This window comes from Vicugna pacos, chromosome 23, assembly GCF_048564905.1.
Source record: "Vicugna pacos chromosome 23, VicPac4, whole genome shotgun sequence".
Classification (NCBI taxonomy): Eukaryota; Metazoa; Chordata; class Mammalia; order Artiodactyla; family Camelidae; genus Vicugna; species Vicugna pacos.
Genome location: NC_133009.1, coordinates 20,621,469 through 20,638,744, shown reverse-complemented (window position 1 = coordinate 20,638,744; position 17,276 = coordinate 20,621,469). Strand labels below are relative to the sequence as shown.

At 48.6% G+C, this 17,276-nt stretch overlaps 1 protein-coding gene across 1 annotated transcript in view; it reads left to right on the top strand.

The window, feature by feature from the left end:
* The window catches only part of LOC102543429 (kinesin-like protein KIF28P), a 56,967-nt gene that overhangs the window by 24,723 nt on the left and 14,968 nt on the right, over nt 1-17,276 (top strand). The window contains exons 8-16 of the mRNA XM_006198887.4: nt 265-332; nt 2,400-2,506; nt 3,471-3,592; nt 5,040-5,130; nt 6,135-6,189; nt 7,846-7,969; nt 8,974-9,118; nt 12,327-12,445; nt 13,060-13,167. Coding sequence (XP_006198949.1) covers nt 265-332; nt 2,400-2,506; nt 3,471-3,592; nt 5,040-5,130; nt 6,135-6,189; nt 7,846-7,969; nt 8,974-9,118; nt 12,327-12,445; nt 13,060-13,167 — 939 coding nt within the window. The remainder of the gene's footprint in view (nt 1-264; nt 333-2,399; nt 2,507-3,470; nt 3,593-5,039; nt 5,131-6,134; nt 6,190-7,845; nt 7,970-8,973; nt 9,119-12,326; nt 12,446-13,059; nt 13,168-17,276) is intronic.

Here is a 17,276-nt window from a genome sequence, read left to right as displayed (position 1 = left end):
CCCAGTGCTGAGGGCAGCGCCGTACAGAGCTTACAGCACAGGTGTTCAAGTCAGGGCTGGTCCAGGTCCCAGCTCTGCCAGCTCTTATCTGGGGGACCTTGGCACATTACTCTTCCCTAAGCCTCAGCTTCTGAGTTGTAAAGTTTAAACAATACCACAAATTACAAGATGTTCTATGAATGTGAGCTGTGGAATATCAACAATGATAGCTATAAACCCCTAAATGAAAGACAAAATCTGAAAAGGATATTTACTTTTTTACAGATAGCAGCCATAAGTCCAGCTGACATCTGTTACGAAGAAACTTTATCCACATTAAGATATGCTGAAAGGTACGTTTACGGACACTTATCATCCACAGTGGTTCTCAGTCCTGAATCTGGCAAATCCTTCTAGGACCCTTACATCTGATGGTGTTTTGGAAAGGCGTCCAGGAGAAAGCAGAACAAAATGATTTGGGAGAAAAGACTGAGAGAAAAATAAAACGAATAAGAGGGGATAGACCTGGGGGCTGAGGGTCTGCCTAAGCCTGTCATTCCCTCTCTCCAGTGCTGGATGGGGGTGGGGGGAGCCGGGGGCTCAGGTCCGTGGGAGGAAGCATTGATCCCAACCATGATGTGGTTAGTTACCCGTCTCCCCGTGTCTTCCTGACAAATAGCATGGCCGTTCACAGATTCTCCTTCTATCACATGAGTAGAAAATAGTGACAGGCAGGGAATTTTTGTGCTAATAATGGAGAAAGATGAGCCTGTAAGAGGCACTGCTGAAGGGGAGTACCCGCCACCAGCTCTGCAGCTTTCCCCGTGTCGGTTCTCCTTTCTCTAGGCTCAACGTGGCGGATTATACTCCTTGGAGGAGGCCTTCAGGTCACAGGCATCTCCTCCTAGGGAGAGTCTATCACTGCAGGCTCCTGGCCCTAGAAACAAGCTCACACAGTTAGCTCTGGCAGGAGGCTGTGGTCGAGGTCCTGCTTTTCAAGGCAGGAGCCTGCTCCTCCTGACCCTTCTAGGGAGGTGAGGGTCTGGGGAAAGGGAGCCTCTAACCAGAGGTGGAAACCACATGCCCCCACCGCCCCTCCACCCCGTTGGCACGGCAGACATTGAGAATCCACCACAGTGGGGTTCCCAGGATCTTGGACTCTCAGCCTGCGTTCCAGGCAGCTGGAGCTGTCCTGTGACAAGAACTTAGTTCCTTTTCTAATGCATCACTCATCAGGCCTACGGGCCTGTGTGTTTTACAGTCTAGTCCTGCCTGAGATGGGACCTGAACCTCCCTGCCCATCAGTTACTTCACACGCTGAAGGAAATGTTACCTCACTCACAGAGCTGGGCCGAAGACCCTCTAAGATCATTCATGATCTGTTCCTGGCAAAGTTCTGCCTGGCATGTGGCTGAAGCTCAAAAACGATAGTTGTTATGATGCCCCCAAGCAATTGCCTGTCCTTCTGGTCTTTCCTTGGCTTCTTCTCAGGGAGAGGCCCTCACATTGTAGTGACAAACACCTGCATCTGTACCAAAGACTCAGATCTTAAGGCTTCTGTCTTTAGGAACATTGTCTTTAGAAATATTTAGAATGTTCATTTTCTCTTATCAGATGCAAATCTCTTGCTAGTAGTTTTTACGTAAGAGACTGCGTGATGCAGAGAAAGGAGACAATGGTACCCAGGGGCCCTGGGCTCGCAGTCCTGGATTTGCCATGGACGGTGTGACTTGAGGCAAGCCTTGAAAACCCTCTGTTCCTCAGTGAAAGGAATAAGGTTGCCAAAATTAGCAAATAAAAATATAGGATGCCCACGGGAGGGGATATAGCTCAAGTGCTAGAGTTCAATCCTGCGTTCAATCCCCAGTACTTCCTCTAAAAATAAATAAATAAATAAACCTAATTACCTCACACACCCCACCCCAAATACAGGATGCCCAGTTAACTTTGAATTTCAGTTAAAGAGCAATGTTTTAGCATAAGTTCGTGCCATGCAGCACTAGACAGGAGTGAACCAGGTAACTTCTAAGCCCACTCCTGGCCTAGTGCACAACACAGAGCGGTCCCCTCCAGGTGTGTGTTCTTACAGCAGCAGCAGCGGTTGAACAGATTTTTTTCATTAACCAAGTCAGCCCAGCTGGCTGAGTGTGTTCAGGGCCCAGGACATGTTAGGGGCAGGGCTCTGGGCTTTAAACATGAGCTGAGCTGCTCATGTTTGTTTGAACCATGGAAGTCACTGAAGTCTCTTTTGGTCTTAATGGTTTACTGGAACCTGACATGATGGAATCTCGAATCACTTGGGGTGAAAGGCTCCCCCTTTGACCATTTGAGACCAGAGCCCAGTTTCTGGCCAGAGCTCTGGTGGTGCTGCTCCAACTGCAGAAGGTCCAGGGCCTGAGTGTGTGTCCACTTCTGCAAAGGGCTAAGAAGATCCAGAACAAAGCCACGGTCAACACCTCAGCCCTGCTGAGAGAGTCCAGGACAGAGAACAAGCTGCTACTCGGATGTGGAAACTGCAGAATGGCAGGTAAACTGTCAGTGCAGGTGCAAGCCAGCAGCCAGGAGGCTGGGAGCAGGAGGAGGGAGGGGACGTGGCCAGCCCCGGGCTCAGCAAGGGGGCTGAGGGCCAAGCCCAGGTTAGAGTCTGAGGCGAGCTCTAGGGCAGGCTGGGGTGCCCCTGGGCCTTGTCCAGGACATTTTGGCCTGAATGTAGAGCCACATGTAGTCATAAGAATGATGGTCATAAAACAAAACCAAAAGCAAAGAAATAATGGTCCTGTCCTTTTTAAATGGTCACTTTAGTCTCATTTTTTATTGCCATTTTTATTTGGAGGCTAAGGTCTCCACCGAGACTACTTTTTCCCTTACCAGGTTTTGGTGGTGGCCGTATGGCATCTATTTTGCTGATGGCCTCGTGCAGTTAAGTGGTGTTTGGAGACCAAGGAGCATTAGCCCCAGCACCCCCTTCTAAGACTGTGCTCAGCCTTGGCTGCACATTAGGATCACCTGGTGACTGGGTCCTCCAGGGACCAATTAATCCATCCCTGGGGCAGCAGCAACGCTTAAAGTGCCCACCTTAGGGTGGCTCCACTGTGCAATTGTGGATAAACACTGCTTTGAGTCAAGGCCTTACATTTCAGTGTGGCAGCGTGAGGTGTGTATAATTTTACATCCCTTAATAGCTTAGAATGAGATAGATAAATAGGGCAAAATATGAAACTGTTGCAGTTGAATTGGTAAGTGTTCAGCCTCAGTCAGCCACACCGGCAGGTCCCAAGCCCTGCACTCAGTGCTCTTAGCAGACTATGACCCCACCATCACCATCTTGCCCTTGGTATCAATTCCCCTCCCCGACAGGGGCTCCCTGGTGGTGGCGGCACTTCCCAACCCAAACACAGTCCTGCACGCACACACCTGGCTGTCTGCATGGGTGCCTCATCTTTGACATTGCAGACCTTAAACTGTTGCTTAAAATAGCTCCCTCCTTTCAGAGCTGCCAGCCTGTCTGCTGGCGGAGCAGGGGCTCGGGCCTCCCACTAGTCCGATGACCTGGGCGCGCCAGCTGGAGCAGGCTCGGAGGGAATGGCAGCAGCACTACGTGGCCATTGCCCAGGTGAGCTCACTGCCTCCACCTGCCGAGGCCGACGACCTTGCACCTTACCCAGATGCACTGATGCCTGGGCTGCTGTCGGGTGGATAATCGGGGCGAGGTGTGAAATGTATAGCATGTGAATGTGACATGTGATATGTGATGTATGACTTTAAATTACTGGCAGAGTTGCGGGGAGAGACGGCAAGGCATGAAAGGAAAGAAAGCGGAGAGCCCTTGCTGTGTCTTGGTGAATGAGGCTGAGGAGAGAATTCAAAGCTGTTGATAATTAGAGTTTGGGGAGAATTTGAGGAATATGATTATCTTCTGGGGACTGTGAGTTGTGACCCTGAACCACATATCTATCCTGGCATTCACTGCCAATTCCAGATCATAAATGGGCTGTGAGGTGAACTCCATACCTGGGTCAGAGAGATACCCTCTCTGCCTCCCTTCTGCACCACACCTCCCATGACCTTACTCCCCAAAGCCACGAGGCCCTGGACAAAATCCAAAGTCGTGGGCCAGCCCTGGAGGACTTTAGGAGTGGTGGGGGGTGTCCAGTCCAGATTCTGAAAGGCTCATGAAGCCGGAATAGATGTGAGCCTCCGGCGGTAGGAGAGGAGTTGGGTGGAGGTCTGTGACAGCAGGGGGCCAGGTTAAGTTAGGGCCCAAGGATTCCAGAGGTGTGGGTGTAACACGGCTGCACACAGCTGCGAGAAGCACCAAGAAAGTAGCATCCTATGTAAGGAGTACCTGGGTTTGCAACTCGGTGCAAGAGTCAAGTAGGATCCAGAGTGAAGGACCCAGGGCTCTGTTCTGTATGGACAGTTAGAACCAGAAGGACTTTCCTCCTCTTCGCTCTGTATCAGAACTTCAGGATTTAAAAGCTTTCCCTGTGCCTGCACAGTTTATTCCAGTTCCTCTATGACCACAATACCCATCAGTACCTGTAATTCAAGAAGGAAATGCATTTGAGTATCCAGGAGAGGGTGAAGCAACAGGCCACATTTTGCCATCAACATCTGATGCGCGATGAGCTATACAGAGCACTTGGGGAATGAGCTGTAAGGAAACTGGTTTAGTGGAGTCAGGGAAGGATTACCCAGGTCGGGCACCAGGATCCTGACAGCTGGGGACTCTGGGAGCCTAGAGAAACGACACGGGTAGAAGCCAAGGTGGAGGGGACCTTATGAGGGCAGCTGGGAAGGGTGAACAGTCAGAAACCAGCCGTGTTTTGCAACAGTCCTGACGGGGTGAACTCAGGCCCCAACCACTGACTTGCCAGGATCTCACCCCATCTGTCAGCAAAGCCCCCGGTTACACTTTCCTCCACTGGGTTTGCTTTACCAGATGATAGAACAGGATGCAGAGACAGATGGCTTTGAGGAGCAGTGGGTAGGAGAGGAACATTGCCCTCTCGGGTGTGCCCCCCTGTCTGGTGAGGAAACCCTCTCTCTTCCTCCTTCAGGAGCAGCAGATGATGAAGAGCTTCCCTCATCTTCTCAACGTCAATGAAGACCCGCAGCTCACTGGGGTTCTCAAGTACTTCATTCAGGCTGGTACTCACCCCTCTTACTGCTCTGATCCTGCTCATGCCTCTTGGCCCCTGAGCATGTTTCTTTTTCTTCTTAATTTTTTTTTGGGGGGTGATAAAATATACATAAGAGAAGATTCACTCTGTTAACCATTTTTAAAATGTACAAATCAGTGGCATTAAGTGCACTCACATTATTGTGCAACCATCACCCCCAGCCATCTCCAGGTCATTTTTATCTTCCCAAACTGAAACTCTGTCCCCATTATGCAATGATGCCCCCATTAGCCCCTCCCCTGGCCACCACCATTCTACTTCTTGTCTCTATGAATTTGACTGTTTCAGGTACTTTTGTGTAAGTGAAATCACACAGTATTTGTCCTTTTGTGTCTGACTTATTTCACTCAGCATAATATCCTCCAGGCTTATCCATTATTGTCACATGTGTCAGGATTTCCTCCCATTCTAAGGCTGAATAATGTTCCACTGTATGTATAGACCACGTTTTGTTTCTCTATTCATCCACTGGAAAAGGGCACCAGTATTTAGTAACAGCTGGCTTTCCCACCCTAGCCCTGTGAACATTCAAGACAGGAGAGGCTCGTGCAGGATGGCATTTGGGGCTGGAGGAGGGGCAGCGTCTGTGGAGCTGGGGTGATGCTCCCAGCACTGACCTTGGGGTCAGTCACTGGACAGAAGCAGAGCTTCACAGACCAGGACCTTCCCTGTGGCCAAGCTACAGCACATCTCAGAAGGCTCAGACGCAACAGCTTCTTCCTCCAGAATTTCCATAAAGAAGGCAGAACTTTAAAAAAGTTAGGAATATCATTTTAAAAATGCAGAAAGTAAAACAGTTCTCCCTAAGGCAAGCTGATGTCCAAGTACCATCATGGTTGAAAATCACAGTGGGAAAATCCCTTCACGTGATCCAACTGGAGAGGAAATGGTATTTCTGAAACATCAGACGTGTTAACTTGTTAAGGTCAAATCCTGAAAAATTTTGAACATAACTTATCCTAATTCTTTCAGGTTCATGTGATGCTGGTCAGGCTGCTTCAAATGCCATCACCCTTCAAGGTTTGGGGTAAGTTGCCAGGACCCAGCGCCTTTGTCCAGCATGGGAGAATTGTGGCCACTCAATCCAGAGGAGACTCAGGATTCACCTAGTCATCGTCGGGCCAGACCACGAACCCTGCTAGATAAGCAAGAACAAGAAAGTACCGCTCCTTCCTTGGGGCCACTCTAACATGCTTATGGGAAGCCCTGGGAAGGGCTTTCATTCTCTCACTGAAAGCCCTTCTGCTGCGCTCACTTTGTTTCCTTGGCTCTGACCTTGGGAGAAAGGGACACATTCTCACAAATGAGCATGGCTAGATCGGGCAGGAAGTGAAGAGAGCTGGGAGGACAGGCCCACTACGGGCAGCCCACGCCCTTCATGGTCCCACCGCCAGCAGCAAAAGCATCCTGAGGGGGCTGTGCTCGGAGCCCTCGCCCACCAGACTAACGCAAGACTTTGCTGATCCTCTCCCTGAGGGCCCCGCGGGACCTCCTGCAGGAGCCCCTGTGGGACCCCAAGGCCGGTTTATAAACTCAGAGCAGGACCCCACCTCTGTGGCCTCTCTCCTGGGGAGGCCGCTGCTCCAGGGTTCTCTCCCTGCTTCCAGGACTTACAGATTTTCAGCCAATAGTCTCCATCAGCCCCTGCAGAGAGAGGCCTTGCCAACCAGGCTCCCTGACACCCCTCAGCCCTGCTTGGCCCACCTGGGCCCTTGAGGGGGTGTGTGTGTGTGCGCGTGTGCGCGCTCACGCGTGTGGGGAGAGTGCTGACCAAGGGGCTGGTCGGGCCTAACTACCCCCTCCCCCACCGGCCTCCAGGCCCTGATTCTTCCTGGGGGTCCTGTCATCTCCCTTCCAGACCACCTCCTGGGGACACTCTAGTCTAACACATAGGTCTGGAAATGGCTGAACTCCAGGTGAGCTGAGGTTAAAACCTTCCCCACAGGATCCCTGGGCCTCAAGCAAACAGGGCTGTGAATGAACGTGTATCTCAACGTCCAGAACATTCCACAATAGCCAAGGAGTCCAGGAACATTGTAGAACAGTTGGGAAGCCGGTCATTCAGGGCACAGAGATGACTTTGTTGGGCAGCAATCTGACACCTCTGATATCTGGCCCAAATCTTGTAACGTCTGAAGTCGGGATTTGTAGAGATAAAGACCGAGAAAGGACCTAAACTTGTCTGCAATACGTAGGCTTGTTATTAAGTCACCTTCCCAAGCATCTCTTCTGAAACACTTTTCCTTTCATTTCCTCTCCACTCAATCCCACCAGCTGTGAGCTTCTGAGGACTCTGGCATCTCCTGGCTTCTCTCAGCTATGGGCACGAGGTGTTGCAACATTCTACTGATAGAACAATTGCTTTGTTGTCTCCTCACTCCAGCGAGGGTCCCTCTCCATCCCCACCCACTGAGCACTCCAGGCAGGAGAGGCTCATGCAGGATGGCAGTGGGGGCTGGAGGAGGGGCAGCCTGCATGGAGCTGGGGTGATGCTCCCAGCACTGTCCTTGGGGTGAGTCACTGGACAGAAGCAGCTTCACAGACCAGGCTTCAGCCCATCTCCCACAGTGCTTCCTCGACAGCTATAGGCCTTTCCTAATTGTGCAAGTGAGAAAGAACGAATTCTACTGCTCACTAAAATCGTAATGTATTTGGTCCCTTAGATACATTCTTGTCCTTTTAGAATTTCAGATAAACATGCTTCCTTCACGAATTTGGATGGTAAAGTGACGGTGACTCCACACAGCAAGTGCAAGGTCGTCGTTAATGGGGTGCCCATCACAACCAAGACGAAGCTGCAGCACTTGGTAAACTCCCCTGCTGAGCCACAGGATTTCCTAAATCCAACCAAGAGAGGTGCAGTGAGGGCCGGCAGGGCAGGGCGCTAATGCCCTGCTGTCCCTCCACTGCCGTGTCACAGTAATGACAAGGCCACAGCTGTAAAGTCAGGATACTTCATATTAGCTGGCCCTGTGTCCTGCGGAAGTCATTTCACCTCCCTGGCCTGGCCTATGAAACAGAGAGGGGTGAACTAGGTGATTGCCAGGATTCTTCCAGCTCTAACCGGGTATGACATTTTGGATTTTTAAAACCTGCTGTTGAGAGGGACTGTCAGCACCTGCCATCATCGGGCTCTCCCCACCTCCTCCCACCACCCCGGCCCGAGTCCCAGCACCACAGGGGCTCCGGTCTCTTCTCCACCCCGTGGCCACTGCGAGCCTCTTAGACAGACAAGCATATTGGATCAGGCCACACCCACTTCTGGAGATCCTTCTGTGACCTCCCTTTTAGGACATCTGTCTCCTGCCTCTCTGGCCTCACTGCCCGGGCTTCCCTTGGTCACTCGACCTTTTGGATGCTCAAAATGTCCCAGGTTTTGGTGGGCAGCTGCCTTCTCTGCCTCAACAGAACTTAGCACACTTGAAGTGTCACCTTAAATAGTGTACCTTCCAAGAAGTCTTCTCTAGTCCCCACTGTAAATTAGGCCCCATAGACTCTGCAGAAACAGCGCCTTTTTCCTTTTAAATCATGAGACCTTGTGAATCACAGGCTGTGATTTCATCATTAGTTTATCAAGTCCTGGAGCGAGGGTCTGTCTGGTCCCCGCTGACTGCCAGTGCCTGACAGAGTGTGAAACAGAGGAAGCAGTCAATGAAAGCACGCATGAAAAAGCAAGGGGCTACCCCTTCCCTCTTTGTTTATGGGTCTCTTCTCTGTAGGGGGCATTCACAGGGTCTCACGATTTAACACAGACGAGCAGGCTGAGCGCTGCTCCGGCCTCCTCCCTTTGAGCCGCCTGTCTCCTCCCTAGGACCGAATTATTTTGGGATCCAACAGCGCCTACCTCTACATCGGGCTTCCTTCAGAGCGAGGTGGAGAGGACCTGAGCAGATATGATTATGACTTCTTCCAGCTGGAGAGGGCGGCTGCGGAGGGAGTGAGTGTGGACAAGCTCGGTAAGCGGGGGCCCCCGACTCCTGGCATTTTCCACGGGCTGATGTGAAAGCAGCTGCTTTTCTTAAGGACGTAATCTTTCATTGTGTCATAATACAGTGTTTAGAAAGTTAAGATATGATTTCCATACAGATACAGAGTGGGCATATGTCAAAGATTTGTTTAATTCATAAAACTGTTTCCCTCATGGGTGTGGGTCCAGGAGTAGAGAGGAGAGTGGTAGGTACAGCACAGGGAGAGAAGAACATTGGAAGGGGACTGCTGGGTTTGGCAGAGCTAGTCAGTGCCTTCAGGGCAATACTCTTCACTGGATGAGAATTCATTTCAACTTCCAATCTTGTATAAATTAACATCTGAGAGCTCCGAGTCTGGTCCTAAGTGGTAAGTAGTGAGTGACCCTGTGTCCTCTGTGTTCCAGATCTAGCAGGCACTTGTCTGCACACATCTTACTGAGGTCTTGGCAACGTCTTACACAGTTGAGTCCTCTCTCCTTTTTGAAAGCTTTAACTCTGGGAACCATATATTCTCCTCGTTTTCTTCTTCTAGGCCACTTCTTCCACATTCCCTCTCCTGGATCCTCCTCATCTAACTAACCTTGAAATTTTGAGAGCCCCAGAGCTTGGACCTTGGCACTCTTCTCTAGATGGATGCTTTCCCCACGTCGCTGCCAGGCTCAGTGGTTCTAAGTGCTATCTATGCTAACAGCTCTCGGCTCCACTTGATACCTCTTGATACCTCAATCCAGCTGCCTTCTTGATGTCTCTGCTTGCATGACTCACAGGCATCTCAACATGAAAGGGTCCAAAACAGAGTCTTGATTCCTCACTGACTCCAAGACTGTTCTCATACCCAGGACTTTTCATCTTGGCAAACTGCTCAAGCCAAACACCTAGGCCTCCTCCTTCCCCTCACTTCTTCACCCAGCCTGCCTCTTCTCCATCCTCCTGTGCCACCGCTTCAGTGCAGGCCATCCTCGTCTCTTGCCTGAACTGTATAATCACCTCTGAACTTATCAGATCATGATACTCTTGGGCTGAAAAATATTCATCAAATTCTCAGTGTTCTTAGAATAAAATCCAAACTCCTTACCATGGTCTTGAAGGCCCTGGATGATCAACCACGTGCTTTCTCTTCAGCCTCGTTTGATATCACTCTCTACTCACCGTGCTTTGAACCTCACTGATATACTTTCTGCCCCTCAAATATACCAAGCCCTTTCTGCCTCAGGGCCTTTGAACATGCTGCTTGTTTTTCTTTGCATCTTTGGCTCATTCTCATCTTCCATCTCTCAGTTCAAATATTACCTCCACAGATAGATCTTCCTTTTTCTTGGCTTTGTTTCCTCCTTCTTGTTTAACTATTTCTTTCATAGCATTTTTAACATTTAAAATTTTATTTATTAGTTTGCCCTCATGAGACTATAAGCTCAAACTGAGATTTTTTTTCTCTTGTTCATCCACTCATTTATATATTCCTCCACTCAACAAGTATTTACTGAGCTCCTACTATGTGTCAGGTATGGTCCTAAGCCCTGGGGATCCAGCAATGAGCAAAGCAGGGCTCTGTCCTTACAGAGCTGACGAGAGCACATTCCCTTCTGAATCCCCAGAGCCTGATAGCAGCCTAGCAGTGGGCCCTCAGTAAATACTTGTTGAATGAATGACAAATGAGATTAACCAAATCAGCCCCCCAACAGAAGCTTAGTTGAGCACACGTGCATGGTTGAGGGCCCAAACATGGACACATTCTGCTCTTTTCTGAGAGCAGCCCACCCAGGAAGCCCATGCCCTGGACATCAGGTTCCTCCCAGGGCGGGGCAGGCAGGGGTCTGTGCTCCCCACTCACCCCCTAGCCCTGCCCAGGGGCCTTCTGGGCCTACACAAGCTGTGGCCCAGCAGCTAGATGCTGACTGGGAGCCTTTAGAGACAGTGATAAACAAAATCCAGACCCTGGTCTGGAAGAAATTATAGCCCTAGTTTTCTGAGTCAAAGATTCCCCTCGTCCTCTCAGCCACCCTCCATGCCCCAGCAACAGCCTGGGACTTGCCGTGCACAAGAGCATTCAGCCGCTCTGGCATCCCCCTTGTCCATCTCTTCCCTCGCCTCAGATGAGGCTCGACCACCTTCCCTCCCCTCCCATCCCCAGGCCTCAGCTCACCTCCCTCAGAGGAGGCTGGGGTATTGGGGCCCCCAGAAGCCAGATGAGCTTGGGCTCCACCAAGGCCTCAACACTGTGCTGGGCTACCTGTGCTCTTCTCAAGCCACACGGGTCCTGCCTGGTCTCGCCTTAATAAACCCATGGGTGGGGAGCCATGGGCTGCACCTACATATCAGCAAAATATCTCCTCCCTTTTTCCTACCCCAAAGACTGTTCCTCAGAATTTTAGCAGAATAAATTGGTTTGAAATTCACCTCCTTGTTTATTATTTTCTTCAAGTTCCTGACCAAAACTAAACAGGACTCCATTATACCAAGCCTGGATACCCTATCTGTTCATTTATTTATTCACAAGGCTGACTGCACACCTGCCTTCCAGCCCAGCGCTGGCAGTGCAATGAGGCTGAACAAGCCCCAGACACTGCGTAGAAGGTGCTCAGCACCAGCACAGAGGGTGGGCCTTCAGCAAGGTGGCCGGTGGGCAGTTCAGGGGAGTCAGACTGCGGGGCAGGAACTCCCTGAAGAGATGAGAGTTCCTGACATGAGGCTGCACCAACCGAGGTCTGGCAGGGAATTCATTCACCCATCATCTCCACAAACCCCTCCTCTAAGCCACCCCAAATAGAACAGAAGTGACAATGGGTTGTCCCTGCGCCAGCTGTGGCTCCAGGAGAAATCCTCAGATTTCCTTTAGCCAGCTGTACCCTACCTGCCCCACCTCCTCCCTGCACAGCCCAGAGCCACCTTGGGTCAAGGGCCCTGAGACCCAGAGTGGAACTCGAAAGCAGAGCACCTCCTGTCATGATGCTGCTGAGAGTCACGGGTTGAGACTAGCAACTACTTAAGTAAAGTCAGGCAGTGTCCTTCCCTCCCCACTTATTTAGCTTTCTTCTTCTTCTTTTCATTTACATGTTTATAATTTCAAATGTAGATATATGATGAACAACTGAATAAATGACTGAATGAAGGACCAATGAGCATGTGTATTTTTTCGTGGCTGGAAAGTATCCCAGAACCACTGAGTGACTTTCCCTTCCTCTCTGATCTGTCCTAGGTGCTGTGCACAATGGGGCTGGGAAGGCAGACCCCAGTGTCCTGGCTGTGTTCCAGGACTACATCAAACTGATGCCACTGGTTGCAGAAGCAAATCAAATGAGTGAAGAGCTGAGGAAAGTGAGTAAATGGTAAAATCTCTGCTCCAGAACGTGCCCCTCACTCCCATTGCCCCAAACTGGCTTTATAGTGTAGACAAGACCCACAGGCTTGGAGAGGCAAGGTGCTTTGCCCGATACCCCACAGTGAGCTAGTGACAGAACCTCAGCCGGCACCCGGGCCCCCAGTCCCAGCCTTGAGTCTAGTCCTCCCATCTTTGGCCCCACGGCTCCCAGGACCACCAGGACGCCAGACCAGTACTTGCTCACCATGGCCATCCCATCCTGGGTCATCCTCCAGAGGCCATCTGGGTGCAGGCACCCTGATGGCTTCTCGCCAGAGAGAAGCTTGGGTTGGAGTTAGATCCCTTATGGTCAGGGATCTTGCATAAGACTCAGTCACTCTGGTGAGGCTACAAGTGTTAGTTCCAGGATATTGTTGAGAAATCCCAGGTAGTTTGTCATTTCTCTCGGTGGGAATTCCAAGGAGCAAGAGTTGATCCATTTTCTTTTAGAAAGTCAGATGCATTCGTCTTTTAGAAAGCCTGAGGGTGGAGAAGAATGAAAAATAAATTGCAAAGATGGTATAGGCTGATAAATGTAGGATTATTTAGTGAGAAGTGTTTTTCTTACCAGGGACTTAAAATGGAGTTGAAAGTGAAGAACTTAGCGTCGTCAGATTCCAGGGGCTGTGACCTACAAAAAGAGGTCATGGTGAAGGTGACCAGCCAAAGGACTCGTGAGGTAAGGCTGCCCCGGAGGCGGGCGTGAGCCTCTCCAAGGGGTTTCCCAGGACCCTTCCCAGGGACACAGGTTAGTTTTACCGGGGCAGCTTGTGGCGACCCAGCGAAGGCACAAGACAGGTTCCACGTGTGGGTGGGATGTGGGGGGGACAGACTCTGGGGAGAGGAGGCCTCTCCTCTGCGTCTCCCCTCCTGGGCCTCTCTCCCACACAGCACCACCACCTGGGATCTTCCCCCCACAAAGGCAGTGAACGCTTCCTGTTTATTTTTATCGTGACTCCAAACTTTAGTACCAGAATGGAGCCTGAAGGTGTGTCCAGCTGATAACAGTGTCCGTGTGTGTGCCCGAGAGAGACAGCGGCCGTTCTGAAGCAAAGGGAAAACCACATTTTCATTTAGACTCCAGAGGCTGTTTCATAAACTCCACTGGCTGGTCCTTCCCATGTTTGACACTGCTCACTGTTAGGAAGCTCCTTCTTAAGCTCTTAAGACCCGTTTCCTCTCCGTCTGCCTAACAAAAGAGGGGGCCTATAGCTGGTGTCCCTTATGTGTGTTATGCCTTCGGAGCAGCCCTCCAGCCAAATGCTCACTCCTAGTGCATCTTCAGAGGATGTGCCCCTGATTCTCAGGTGACCTTTGGGTGGGCTGCTCCCTCCCAAATTCTCAGTGCACGTGTGCCTCCTTAGCAGTGAGTCTTGTAGCAAACATGCCACTGGAGGAGGGGCTGGCTGTGACAGGGGACTTTTTGGTCACTGGATGATCTGCTCTACTGAGCAACTAACTGATGCTTCTCTGGGTTTAACTTTTCTGCTCATTGCCCTAAAGTTGCCAAAATTTTCTGGGTCAAGACCAGTCTTTAAAAACTTTAAAAACTTGTGAAATATGACAAACAGAGAAAAGGTTATGAATATATATATGTTCACATGGTAAACGCTTGAGTACTCACCAGCCAGTTCAAGGGGCTCTGTGTCTGCCAGGTGCTGGGGACACCAAGACCGCCGCTCATGTTTCACTGGCCCTGGGCTGTGGGGACCCAGGAGACAAACCTGAGCAAGGCCGTTTCTGAGCCACAACTCCTGAGATTCTTGTCCTTTTCTCCTCCTCTGACCAGCACCAAGCTGGCCTCCTCTCATTCAGTAGGTTGTCTTTTTGTTTTGTTGATGGTTTTCTTTGCTGTGCAAAAGCTTGTAAGTTTAATTAGGTCCCGTTGGTTTGTTTTTGATTTTCTTTTGCTTAGGAGATAGAGCCAAAAAAATATTGCTATGATTTATGTCAAAGAGTATCCTGCCTATGTTTTCTTCCAGGAGTTTTATGGTTTCAGGACTTACATTTAGGTCTTTAATCCATTTTGAGTTTGTTTTGTAGAGAAAATGTCCTAATTTCCTTCTTTTACATGTACTATTCAGTTTTCCCAGCACCACTTACTGAAGAGACTGTCTTTTCTCCACGGTATGCTTTCGCCTCCTTTGTTGTAGATCAGCTGAACACAGGTGTGTGGGTTTCTTTCTCGGCTCTCTATCTGTTCCATTGAACTGTGTGTCTGTTTTTGTGCCAGTTCCATAGTGTTTGATTACTGTCGCTTTGCAGTATAGTCTGAAGTCAGGGAGTGTGATACTTCCGTCTTTGTTCTTTCTTCTCAAGATAGCTTTGGCAATTTGGGGTCTTTTGTGGTTCCACATAAATTTTAGGATTGTTTTTTCTAGTTCTGTAAAAATGTCATGGTATTTTGATAGGGATTGCATTGAGTCTGTAGATTGCTTTGGGTAGTCTGGACTTTTTAACCATATTAATTCTTCCAATCGATAAACATGGAATGTTTCCATTTCTTTAAATCATCTTCAGTTTCCTTCATCAACATTTTACAGCTTTCAGAGTATAGGTCTTTTACCTCCTTGGTTCATTCCTAGGTATTTTATTCTCCTTTATGCAATTATAAATGGGATTGTTTTCTTGAATTCTCCTTCTGGTAGTTATTAGTTTATAGAAAAGCAACAGATTTCTGTCTATCAACCTTGTATCTGGCAACTTTACTAAATCCATTTACTAGTGCTAATATTTTCTTGGTGGAGACTTCATGGTTTTCTATATATCAAATTATGTCATCTGCAAATAGTGAGTTTTACATCTTCCCTTCCAATGTGAATGCCTTTTACTTCTTTTTCTTGTCTGACTGCTGTGACTAGGACTTCCAATACTGTTAAGTAGAGGTGGTTAACAGTGGGTATCCTCATCTTGTTCCTGATTTTAGAGGAAAGGCTTTCAACTTTTCACCATTGAGTATGATGTTAGCTGTGGGTTTGTCATAAATGGCATTTATTATGTTGAGATAAGTTCCCTCCATACCCACTTTAATGAGAATTTTTATCATAAATGTAGAACTGATTTAGTGGTGCTGAATTCTTTTAGCTTTTGCTTGTCTGTAAAACTCTTTGTCTCTCCTTCAAATCTGAATTATAGCTTTGCTGGCTACAGTATTCTTGGTTGTGGGGTTTTTTTTTTCCTGTTGTCAATGAAAATTCAATTAGCTTTCAAGTTAAGAATTAAAAAGGGGAATTTTATTCGAGCCAAACAGAATTATAACCCAAGAAGCGGATTCTTGGAAAGTTCTGAGAACTGTTCTGCCTGTTAGAAGTTGAAGGCATAGACAGACATATTTTTGAGACAAAGTATTGTACATCAAAATGACATTCTGACATTTTAAATAAAGTTCACCAAGGATACATAGTCCAGGTAAGTACTTACACGAAGTGAGCAGCAAGTCACCATAGCCCCTAAAGAACTGGAAAAGAATACTTTTCTTTTAAGAATACATTGCTAGCATCAGAAGAAAAAAAAATTTGACCTTTATGGTTGAGCAGGCTCTCCCATCTTTGAGGACCTCTGGTTAATGTGTAATGTAGGTGCACATGGCACATTAGGGAAGGAGGAGGCCCAAAGAAACACACAGAGAGAATTTTATGTTTAAGTTTTTTCTTGTCCTGACTTAAAATATAAATTTTATTTCATCGCCTTCATCACTTTAAATATATTGTGCCACTCCCTTGTGGCCAACAAAGTTTCTGCTGAAAAGTTAGCTAACAGTCTTATGGGAATTCTCCGGTAAACTTGTTCCTTTTTCCTTTCTGCTCTTAGGAGTCTCTCTTTACTTTTTGCCATTTTAATTACAACGTGTCTTGGTATAGCTATCTTTGGGTTCATCTTGTTTGGGGCTCTCTGTGCTTCCTGGACTTAAATGTCTGATTCCTTTCCCATGTTGAGGATGTTTTCAGCCATTATTTCTTCAAATAAGTTCTCTGCCCTTTTTATTTTCCTCTCTTCTCCTCCTTCTGGGACCCCTATAATGTAAATGGTTGTTGTTGTCCCAGAGGTCTCTTAAACTGTTCTCATTTTTAAAAATTCTTTTTTATGTTCAGTTTGGGTGATTTCCACTACCCTCTCTTCCAGCTCATTGATGTTCCTCTGTATCATCTAATCTGTTGATTCCTTTTAGTGTATTTTTTCATTTCAGTTATTGTATTCTTCAGCTCTGTTTGGTTCTTTTTTATATTTTTCTAACTCTATGTTAAACTTCTCACTGTGTTCCTCCATTCCTCTCCTGAGTCCTTTGAGCTTCTTTATGATCATTACCTTGAACTCTTTATTGGGTAGATTGCTTATCTCCATGTCACTTTGTTCTTGTTTTTTATCTTGTTCCCTCATTTGGAACATATTTCTTTATTGCCTCATCTTGCTTAATTTGCTGTTTTATTCCTATATATTTGGTGGGTTGATTACATCTCCCAGTCTTGGAGAAGTGGCTTTTGTAGGAGACATTCTGTGTGTCCCAGCAGCGTACTCCCTCTGGTCACCAGAGCTGTATGCTATAGGGATGCTTCCTATGTGGACTGTGTGGGCCCTTCTGTTGTAGTGGGCTGACTGCTGTGGGTGGTCTGGTAGGGCCAGCTGGCCCCTGGGCTGGTTGGTTGACAGGCCCTGCCTTTTGCGGAGGTTGCTGGCCACTTGTGATTGGGGCCAGGTCACAAGTGGCTGGCTGTGGAACCCTGGGGATCCTGGGGCTAGTCCTTGTCCACTGATGGGTGGAGCTGGGTCCTGGGGTGGTTGTTTGCAAGG